The sequence below is a fragment of the Sander lucioperca genome, chromosome 2 (assembly GCF_008315115.2).
Source record: "Sander lucioperca isolate FBNREF2018 chromosome 2, SLUC_FBN_1.2, whole genome shotgun sequence".
Taxonomy (NCBI): domain Eukaryota; kingdom Metazoa; phylum Chordata; class Actinopteri; order Perciformes; family Percidae; genus Sander; species Sander lucioperca.
In genome coordinates, this window is record NC_050174.1 from 14,991,879 (window position 1) to 15,003,120 (window position 11,242).

At 41.4% G+C, this 11,242-nt stretch overlaps 1 protein-coding gene across 2 annotated transcripts; it reads right to left on the reverse strand.

Annotated features, from left to right (window-relative positions):
• Positions 1–9: 9 nt before the first annotated feature.
• Positions 10–11,227, reverse strand: thbs4a (thrombospondin 4a). 2 transcript variants are annotated; one of them, XM_031309318.2, is made up of 25 exons: positions 11,041–11,227; positions 10,095–10,232; positions 9,122–9,246; positions 7,978–8,175; positions 7,568–7,815; positions 7,314–7,416; positions 7,117–7,208; positions 6,318–6,369; positions 6,015–6,205; positions 5,782–5,919; positions 5,584–5,664; positions 5,343–5,495; positions 5,086–5,190; positions 4,887–4,994; positions 4,587–4,746; positions 3,453–3,571; positions 2,950–3,002; positions 2,777–2,861; positions 2,548–2,644; positions 2,261–2,439; positions 1,466–1,514; positions 1,131–1,327; positions 760–932; positions 530–669; positions 10–442 (listed from the first exon to the last, which is right to left on the reverse strand). In XM_031309318.2, exons 2-25 carry the CDS (start codon positions 10,103–10,105, stop codon positions 393–395), a joined length of 2,907 nt encoding a protein of 968 aa, XP_031165178.1. In that variant the 5' UTR covers positions 10,106–10,232; positions 11,041–11,227; the 3' UTR covers positions 10–392. The 2 variants fall into 2 exon arrangements, with proteins under 2 accessions (XP_031165178.1, XP_031165180.1); XM_031309320.2 differs by having other exon boundaries at positions 10,095–10,259.
• Between the last annotated feature and the right edge of the window lie 15 nt (positions 11,228–11,242).

An 11,242-nucleotide genomic window follows, 5' to 3' on the forward strand; every position in this document is an offset into this window, starting at 1 on the left:
AGAACCTGCTTTTATTTTCTTAAATGCTCAGATTTTTATTGTACTTGCAACATATTACAAAACATTATTGCATATTTAACAGTATTCCTAAAATGCTGATTATTGCATTTGAGATATTGCATAAACATACACAGAACCTGCTGATTTATACAAAAATGTACTGGCTTCAGTTACACATAATTAAAGTTTATAATGCCCAATCCTCTCATTTGAATGACAAAGTTAAAATACCATCACCAAATCTGTCCATCATGTTCCCTCTCACATTCATCTTTCTTTCTCTAACTCATGTCCTCTACCTCTTTCTTCTCATCTGCAGCTCTACTCCTTACATACATGTTTTCAGCAGGGCTCAAGTTGTTTCCTTGATAGATCACTTCCCTCCTCTGGCTTCACTCTGTGTTCTGGGTATGGAGATCCTCGTAGTCAGCAGGAATAGTGTCTGTGGGGAAGAGAAAGAAAAAGAAACTCATAGGCATACTTAAGTTTATGTAGCTGAATGGACTGCCTTTAACTTACAGAAACTCACCGTTGCAACGGTACTTCAGATTGGACCAGATTATATTTTCCTGAGAGAAGCAGAACACGCCCAGTCTCCCGCCTCTCATACTGGTGTCAATGATCACCTCTGTGTCCGCCACCAGCTTTGGACCCTCAAAGAAGCGAGTCCTGGTTCACACACAATGTGATCTAAGTTTAGTCAGTTCACACAGTATGAGTGTGTCTCTTGAGTGTTGGTGTGTGTCCTGATGTTTGTACCTGATGTATCCAACCTGTGGTCTGTGCTGGAGGAACCAGCGGTAGGACACCTTGTCCTTCCAGCCAACGTTCCTCGGGTCCTTCCACAGGAGACGGACCTGATCAGGGGTGTGTCCTGTGTGCCAGAGGGAGTTCCTCAGATACTCACCCGGACCTGTCTTTGACTTCACAACCTAGTGATGCCAGATCGCATAAGAGAGGGAAAATAACATGATGAAAGTAAATACACTTCCCCCAGCTGTGGCTTCTGCCGACCTGTCCTTGCGCAATACATTTATCCCCAAATTGCTCCTGATGGTCAGGCATGCAACTTGCATGGTAGCTCGCCGTCATCGGTGTGTGAGTGTGTGTATATCAATGCAGCCATTTACCTTGAGTTGTATTCCCGGCTCAGCGACGGCTCTGAAGGGTGCAGCCTGCCAGTAGGTTTGTTCTGTCTGTTTCCACATCACCACGTAGAAGGAGGAGGAGTCCTGATAGCCGAAGATGAAGCCGGCATAGTCATCATCCGTCATCGTGTTCACGTGGAATGTTCCCTCAAAGTCAACCCCACTGAACGCTTTGTAGCCTACACATGTGGACAGTTAAGAAGAAATACACAACATATTAGGGAAAAGGCTGACAAAAAACACACTGAAGAAAATGGAAAATATTCTATTGTTAAAACGGATGGGGATTAGGCAGTATGAAGGTACTCTGTGCTTACCTACAGCAAGGCCAGGGTCAGAGTTCATTGTCTGAACTATCTCCATGCCCTGTCAGGACAAAAGAGAGTAGCTTCACCTTATTTCTAGTATTATGGGACTCATTAGATATGTTGTTGATGAATACTAACATAATAATTGCAGATTTATCTCGCATAAAATGAACAGGTGATCAAATTTTACTATCCAGTACAGTACTATCCTCATTTTGTATAGAATATGTACGGAACAGGTATGAGCTTTATACAAAGACTTGAAAAAGAAACTGTAATATTAGTCTTGCATCGCCAGACCTTCCTCCACAGTGCTGCGAAGGAGGGTCTGGCGAGTCCACACAGCATTACGGGATGGGAAAAAAATGTGCTCTGGTTTATTGGCATTTCTTTAAACTAATCACAATCGTCTTGGGCAGCGCTAAGCACCGGACGGAGCCCTGGTGCGGCTGCAAAATAGCCTCGGGAAGGAACTTGTTCTGGTGGAACATGTACGTTCAAAGGTTGTTTTAGTCGTGCAACAGAAAACTCAGATTGGACAGATAGTCTAGCCAGCTGTCTGGATTTACCCTGCAGAGATCTGAGGAGCAGTTAACCATAGTCCTCAGAAATCGACCAGGGTTTAAAATGCCAACACAAAGAAAGCGGAAGGTTACGGACATCCGGACGAAATGAGGGACAACCAGCGGAATTTCCGGCGGCACCTGAACAATTCCGGAAATGAAACGTTGTCAATATAGACTACTGTAATACAGTAACAGAGGTTAGCTAGATAAGGGGTTTTGAACTCTGGCTATTGTTTACCTGATTGAGGACCACCCAGTTGGGGTCAATCTGAGAGTCCCCCTCTGGATCCAGCACTACGGTCTGATAGGCTCTGAAGTCGGTCAGGGTGACCTCAGCATTCTCTGGACAGTGGTCGATTATGTCGATGACGTTGTCTTTGTCAAAATCCCCTTCGCATGCGTCTCCAACTCTGTTATCTGAATTACAAGGACACAGCTCAGGGACAACACAGCAGAAACAAATACTCACTGTATACCGTACACATGCATGTACGCACCAAGGGACAAACGTGAAGTGATACTAACTATCTGTGTCCTTTTGGTCCGGGTTGGGAACTAGTCTGCAGTTGTCATCATCGTCCAGTATGCCATCGTTATCGTCGTCATCGTCACATTCATCTCCCTATCAAGATAAAATAGCACATTTGGTGTAGTGTAAACAAAGAGCCATCTATATGTCAGCATACGTGAGAAGAATTAATGAAATATGATGTATTAAATAAATACAATAAAGTATGAAGGAGGAGATTAAAACCATTCCATCCTTGTCAGTGTCCAACTGAGAGGAGTTGATGATTGTGGGACAGTTGTCTTTTGTGTTCTGGTGTCCATCGCCATCACTGACAAAGAGGAGGTAGAGCAGGTAAAACAAAACGTTACACATCTTTATACACATTCATACCACAGGTCATAAAAAGTGGGCTCTACCTGTCTATGTTGTCATCACAGCTATCTCCTACGAGGTCATCGTCTGAGTCAGACTACAGGTAGACAAAACAAACACTGTTGGTCAGAGTTAGGGCTGCTCGATTACGGAGAAAAACAAATCACAATTATTTTGGTCAATATTGAAATCACGATTATTTAACACGATTACTCATTGACTTTTGGAAAGATGTTGCATTTACTGAACTTAAAAAAACAGTGAAACAGTTCAAACAAATCAACAGTGAAAACACCTTGAACTGTGAAATTTCCCTTACTACTTTTCCCGTTTTTCACTTTTTGAATTCCCCTTCAGAACACAAGACAAAATAAGAGTGTACTTGCAAAGGGTTAAGTGTAAAATAATCGTTTTTCTCGATAACGTTGTTTTTGTGATCGTTAGGAGCCAAAATCGAAATTGCGATCATAATTTAATTAATTGCACAGCCCTAGTCAGAGTTATGGCAGCAGATTAATCTTTTTCAGTTTATTGTTTGGTTTGTTACCTGGTTAGGATTGGCCATATCAGGACAGCTGTCACAGGCATCTCCCACCCCATCGTTGTCTCCGTCTTTCTGGTCTACATTGGGGACTCGCTGGCAGTTGTCAAGAATATTGTTCAAACCTTCAAACGAACATAAACACCTCAGCACTTTTATTTCTGCGTCATGTGTGAAAGCATTGACAGGAAAATCAAAAAAGCATGACAGAACACAGCCTACAGACAAGGTCTGTCAAATGGATCACCAGATGGCAGTGTTTGTGGAAGACGAAGGTGAAATAGTTTCCAGTGGCCTTCAATGCCTGGCTTAGGCTTACCGTGGAAAAAATACTTTTAGAGACAGAACAGACATGACCAAGCGCTTAGCAATCCAGCCTTGGAGTTAAAGACATAACCAAATGATCGAGAGGTTGAAGCTCTAACAAAATGAATGAACAAGGGTCACCAAACAGAGCCTAAACATGCAATTTGCATTAGTAAGCATATATTGGTAAATATGCAAGCACACACAAAGGCAAGAAGTTAAAACTGTGGAACAAATGAGAGGTGCTCTAAAAGGGCAATCAAGTGAAGTGTGTGAGAAACAACACGATTCTAGTTGGAATATTTTAACATTTAACACTGTTTTTTACTGGGGTTTTGGAGTGTTTTTTTTTAATAAGGCTTAATAAGGCTTGACTTGTTTCCCTGAAAGCCAATGATCTAACTGGTACAGGATGTGTATTGGAAACAGACACAAAAAAGACCAGGAGGCTGTTTTGAACAGATAAATTGCTGCCAGTCCAGTGAACGCAACAACAATCTCCACACTTTCCACCAAACAGGATTGCAAAGGTTGTACTCTTGGCTTGACAGTCTGTGGTTTGGATAACCCTCACAGACACGGTCGTTGTTTAATGTGATTATCAGCCACTTGGTTTCACAATGTATTTTTAAATGTATTACCTCTAATTGATGCAATATAAGCAGTAATGGTCCAGTAACTACACCTCCCACAGTAATGACCATCCAACCATTTCAGCCAATGTGACCATTTACAAAAATTGCCCCTCTAATTACACCCAATAATGTCCAGCAATCACAAAACTATGTAACTATAACAATTATTTGACTATTACATAATAACAAACACGCTCACCGTCCCCATCCATATCATCATCACATTCATCTCCCAGCCCGTCCTGATCGGTATCCCTCTGTAAGGGGTTATCGACTGTTCTGCAGTTGTCACAGGCATCGCCATGGAGATCCTTATCGCTGTTCCTTTGGTCCACATTAGGAACGAGCCAGCAGTTGTCCTAAGACAGAAAAAATAGGTTTACTGCATAGTGCATAGGCTCATGTGAGAGAGTTAAAATCCTGTTCATAAAAATGTTAGCACCCACCAAAGTTTGTGGGAGTTCATTGTATGTTGGTCCTGTGGAGTAAAGTTACCTACATCTATGTTAATAATGCCATCACTGTCTGCATCATCATCACAAGAGTCACCCATCCCGTCCCTGTCTGCATCCTCTTGGCCAGAGTTTGGCACAAACACACAGTTATCCTGGAAACAACACAGCAAAACACACAACATTAATTTATAATAGTAGCATGAATTAATTCCAAGAGAGGTTAGGAGGTGTAGAAATGAGTACCTTCTCGCAGTTGGTGTCTCTGCACTGGAGCTTATTGTCAGGATATGCGTCAATATCTGTGTCCTTTCCACACACATAGCCATTACCTGCCCAACCAACACCACACTAACACGCACACAAGAAGAAAAAGTCATGTCATGACATTTTATGTGAATGATGTAATGAGGAACAGCCCAACAGTTAGTGACTAACATTCATGATCCAGGGGTATGCATGCATGCAGCTGATTATGACTTCAGTGTCTTTTAAATTCTTACTGCACAGCTAATGCTGCCGTCTCTCTCCACAACACAATTGGCATTGGCGTCGCAGGGGTTGGGTTGACCGTTGGGGCAAAGCCTGGTACCATGGCAGCCTCTCACCTGATCACCTGTGAAGCCAGTTTTGCACTCACCGCAGCGGAAGGAGCCCTGGTGAGGACAATACTGAGTCAAAAACCAGGGCCATCTGCTATGAGAGAGTGTGACAATAACCATACAGCACTTTCAGTGGCCTTACTATAGTGTTGTAGCAGTGTGAGTTGGCAGTGCAACCTCCGTTCTCAGGCGGGCCCAGACACTCATCTATATCGTCACACACCTGGGAAGAACAGAAGAAAGTCAGTATATCAAGAAAACAGATTCATATTCTGCCAACAGGCACATATAATTCAAACTGAATGTTTTATATATAGTGTAGCAGTTTTGTTTGTTGTACCTGTTTGTGGGACTTTGCATAGGACACTCCCACTCCATTTATCTCTGGTCCCCTGTATCCCAGAGGGCATTTCTCACAGCGAAAACCAGGAGCAGTGTTCACACACCGGACACCAGGGTAACATGGGTTGAACTGGCACTAAGACACACAAAACAACATTGTCAAATGATAATTAGTGCTACTTTTACTGGTTTTCAGAGATGCATGCACACCAAGAAACACATAATCCGTACTTCATCTACGTCGTCACAGTGCACCCCGTCTCCTGTATATCCATCAGGACAGGGGGCACACTGGAAACCCCCTGACTCTGAGCGGGTGCACATGTTCTGTCTGAAACAGGTGCCAGGTGGGCACTTCGTCAGAGGCTGAGGCTGCCCAGGGCTTGGACCTGGACCTGTGTTGGTTGGATTGCCCCCGAGACCTGTGGGCACACATAGACAGATATAAAAGCACCTGGTTGAAATGTCACTTTGTCAGTAGTGTCTAAATACTCTAAATAATGTATAAATGATCTGAGTTTTTGTATTTCTTACCACAGGCAAGACACTCTGCAATGGTATTCCTCAGAAAAGTTGTCTCCTTAATCTTAAACAGAAAGACACAGAGTGAAGACTGTTAGTCAGGACAAACTGTGTTGATTGGGTAATTGTGTTATTACTTCACAGCTTATATCTCTGGAGACAAATCAGAATCTTATGTTTCAATACCAAAACCTGGATGAGACTCAGAAGTTTTGAAAATCTATTAAAAGTGTGTCTGCTCAGGACAGCTCTGGTGGATCTGTTTCCTTATTTAAAGGATTCTCTCTGTGTGTCTGACAAGTCTGAGATGCCGAACTATATTATTGCCTCAGGCTCCCTGTTTGATGCCTTACAAATCCTCTGCTTTCAATGAGCATCTAAAATCATCCACTTCTATCTGCTGCTGAAGTAGATTTTGCTTTTACTCAGCTGTCTGTTGCTGAGGTTACATAAAGTCTTAAAAAATAAAAGAGGTCCAGCAACTCCTCACAGTCTGGATTCTCACTTTATATAACAAATTGCTGATTTTATTGCAAAACTAATCTTATCCCAAAGAAAAAAGGAAATTCCTAATATTATTTTTTTTATCCATTTAATTTCATCTCAGCATCAACCTGGTTTTTAAAAGCAACCACAAAGTTGGTAAACAACATTATCAAATGATTGGACTAGAACTTTATGTTGAAATACTATGGTACTTTTATTTATTATCCAAATCATCTTGAACCATTTTAAAATTTGGTGTTTTCCCATTCCATCAGGAGTTACTCGCCCAAGACACACAAGACTGGGATGACATGAACTTCGTTACCTGCTGGTTGAGCAGTTGCTTCATCTCAGATAACATGATCTTCAGCTCCTGCATGGTGGCCTGGTCGTGTGCTGTGCTGCCTCCCTGGATACCTGAGGTAATTTTGCAAATAAGATACACATCAAACATATACCAGTTTAAAAGACTGCATGTGTTTGCCAGGTGATGTCAGACAGTCAGTTGCAATCTGTTCTCACTCAGCAGCTGCAGAGATTCACGCTGATCCATGCTGCAGTCCTGCAGAGTCGCCACATTATCTATGGTGTCCTCTATCACCAGTTTCAAGTCTGTCAGTTCATCCTGAAATGCATGTGGCATATGTCCTTTAAGTTGTTGCACTACTCAAACAATATTCATATTTACACTGTGGGACTTCACTACTTTTGTTTCTATGCAGCATATCTCTGCAGTCAAATGTGTAATTACTCTCAACTGTAAACCTCTTATTCACCTGTCCACTCGACTGCAGGGTCCTGAGTGCCACCTTGTTGGGACCAGGGGGGAGTGAACCAAACGCAGCCGGCAGATCATCCAAAGTGTGTGCCAGTCTGCAGTCTACATAGACGCTGAGCTGAGGTGGACCGCCCTGTAGACCTCTGGCATGTAGCATCACATGGTGATCTTGGCCATCTGCCAGGGAAGCGTGGTTGAAACTGGTTGTGCCTAATCTGCCGTCGGTCTTCTGGAAACGAATGGTCACTAGAGAAGGAGAGAAGCAAGATTAAAATACAGAGGAGAAAACAGAGAGCGGACAGAAAGGAAGAGATAGGCAGCAAGAGAACACGAGTTAAAACTCTGATAATGTAGTCTGTTTAAGTAGTTGTCACAGACACCGTTATACGTGTTAGTGGAATAATTCACCCTTGCTTAGTTTGGCCTGCACGCTGAGCTCCAGGTACTTGGTGTTGTCTTTGGGGTTGATGACACTGTACAGAGAGGTGGGGGCCTTGCTGTGGAGCCTGAAGGAAGAGAGGAGGAAAGCCTCATCTCGCCCTTTGTTCTTCAGGCTTCCTTGGAGCAAGTCTGGCAGGCAGTCTGGAGACACCAGCAGGTCATAGACTAACACAGGAGAGGATTGTTAAAAACCTGCATTATACTGCTGTAGACACATTGTACCATCATTGTGACAAAAAGGTTCAGAGAAAAGCCACAGTTTAACACAGACAGTGAGGGAAACATAATCAATCGCACGATAGTGTGCAAGGAGCTTAGGGAATATTCAGCGTACAAACTGAAAGCACTCAATCTGGTACGCTGTAGGAGGTGCTGACTTACTTTTTTAGTCACTATCAATGGAAAGTTTTCTGAGTGTGTCTTGATGGCTATGGCTCGCAGTGAACTGTGGATTGCTACTGCTGAGTCAATGCACTATGGTACTTTATTATGTGTGACAGTGTACATGTGTGTGTGTGTGTGTGTGTGTGTGTGTGTGTGTGTGTGTGTGTGTGTGTGTGCACATGCGTATATGTTTAAGTAAATGCACGTTCATGTTTGTATCCAGCTGTTTTTTATTGAGTGTTAGACTAGAGTTCCAGAAAGCAACAGCAGTAAAATATTTCCACTGGAACAAACCCACTGCCTCACACTCACATGCACGGACACACACACACACACACACACACACACACACACACACACACATACATATATACACAAAAACACAGCTATTTGCTGAATTCAAGAATAATACAAAGTGACAGGGTATTATATGGAAACATTTGCTTGTAGATTCTAGGCAAATCAAAGTTTTGCACATACACTTTCTCAGATGGCAGTTAGTGTTGCTTTACCATCTAAAACTGATCCCAGACGTGAAATTCTACTAACTACAAAAAAGCCAAAGAAATGAGCAGAATTCCTGTTGTTATTTGCAGGCTTGCTGCAGATGCAGAAGTTGTAAGACCAGACAACAGATAATTAGGAATACATAACCTGGAAAATGTGCTGAACTACAGACACAAATATGATGTTTTCCAGAAGGACGTAGACAGTGAAGAGTACTTACTAATGCCTTGAGCTGTGATGGTGAGCACCAGCTGTTGCAGCACCAGAGACAGAGCCGCTGCTCTGGCCCACACACCCATCATCCAGTGCTTCAGTATGGGACACACCTCAGCAGAAGTTGTTTTCCTGAAAAAAAAAAAAAAAAAACTACGCTTATGGAACAATTAGAGTATCACAGATCAATCACCAATTTTAACACAGAATGATGGAAAAAATCCAGATGTTTAAGCAAAATCTCAGTAGAGGTGAGATGGTTTTGTGGACACAGGCACAGCTTTTAAAGCAAAGGGGGCGTGTCCTTGCACTCTACTGTTGCGAAAGTGGCACAGTGTAGGGACTATTTTAATAGTTTGAGGGAGTGTCCCCTTGCTACTATAGTCCCATCAAATAATACATTGTATGTTGAACCTGTGTGTAAAAGACATGGTATTAGTGCATGCTAGAAACATTTAAAACAATAAATTAATCATTATACATAGCACTTTATTCCAAAAAAGACTACTACATTACTTATACTATTTGAGCTAAATGTGAGTTTTTATGAATGTATGACCCTATTTTATTTAGAGTCAAGATAAAGCTTTAATTCCTTGAGTTAGGGATTTGTAATATAACAGCATAAAAAATACTCATCATCATACTCATCAGGCTGTACACAGTCAGCCAACTCTATAAAAAAAGTCTTAAAGGAGCAAAACTTGATTCCAGCTGGCCTTTTTTTCCCCACAAACATCATAAACCTGTGTCTTAGATGTGGCTTTGATCCCCTAGCTCATCACCAGAAAGCCAGTTAAAATTGTATAACTGTATTCCAGATGTGTTTAATTTTAATCTAACTTGTTCTACATACCTCTGCCAACCTTTTCTAAATTCCATCTGTTGGAGAATGTGGGAATGAAAGGACAAAGAGGGCTAGACTTGGGACCTTGGAAACATTTCATGATCGATGTCTGGTACTCGTCTTAAAGCTTTACCTCAAGCACATTTCAACATCTCAGTTGCTGGAGAGACATTTACCATCCCTCGGAGCATTATCACCGGGGATCCATTTGTGTCTGGCTGTCTGGTCTCCGACCAAACACCTGGCAGCCTTCGACAGTCTGACTAACAGCCTGTGGACAGACGTCATGTTACTGTTGCTGGCTGGAAATGAGTAAATGGTCACAAAATGGAAAATTACTATTTTACTTTTTTAAAATGAAAATCAAAAAAATGAAAAGGTCACTTCCATTCCTGATATAAAGTCTGACCGTGTGTCACTGTTCCTTTCAACCCTTACAAAAAAAATCACATGTGAAATGCAATCTTTTACATGTGAAAAAGTTAATTTCACATTTGTAATGTTGTGATTTCACATATGAAACCAAGTTTCACATTTTAAAATGACGTGTGCATATTTAAATTCACCTTGACCTTAACATGTGAAAAGTTCATTTCTATAAAGTCTAATTTTTTATAACTCCTAACTTATTATTACTAACTAACTATTAACTAACTCAGTAACTGTTAACTAACTAGCTAAAAGTTAACTATTTACCAACAGTTTACTAACTATTAACTAACTGTAATCTATGAACTAACTATTAATTAACCAGTGTGTAAGGGTCCATTTCTATTTTGTAGCTATATCTGCACACTGGCAATTTTATGAATACATTCTGAATCAGGGGCTAAATTTCCCCATAAAATAACTAATACATGTGAGATTGGGAGTTCATTCTTGACTTTGGTTGGCAAAACAGTCTCACCACAAGGTCCATTTTCTTGTCCATGTTGCTTTATGTTAATACATTCTTTCTCATTATGTTTACTATTTTTGTACCCTCCTCTCATAAAGATGCATCATGCATCATGAGTTGTTGCTAGAATGGCTTAATTCCTTCATAAGTAGCCTACCTCACCATTACTACTACTACTTACCAATTTTATGATCGTAGCATCCTCACAAACTGACAAAGAGTTAATTCGTTTTTACTGGGAATGAACCATTATAGTTGAATGACATAAGCCAAAGAACGGAATTCTGAATAAAAAAAACCACAAGTCACATTATTATTCTTTCATGTCAAAACAAATGTTGTAGCCTACTTCATTTCTTCACCTCTGCAGGCTCTGATATGAC

What these genes read in the sequence shown, in the direction of transcription:
- thbs4a (XM_031309318.2), bottom strand. An exon ending in CACACTGCTACAACACTATA is followed by an intron (nt 5,496 to 5,583) that starts GTAAGGCCACTG and finishes TGTCCTCACCAG; the next exon opens with GGCTCCTTCCGCTGCGGTGA. An exon ending in GGACCAAAAGGACACAGATA is followed by an intron (nt 2,440 to 2,547) that starts GTTAGTATCACT and finishes CTTGTAATTCAG; the next exon opens with ATAACAGAGTTGGAGACGCA.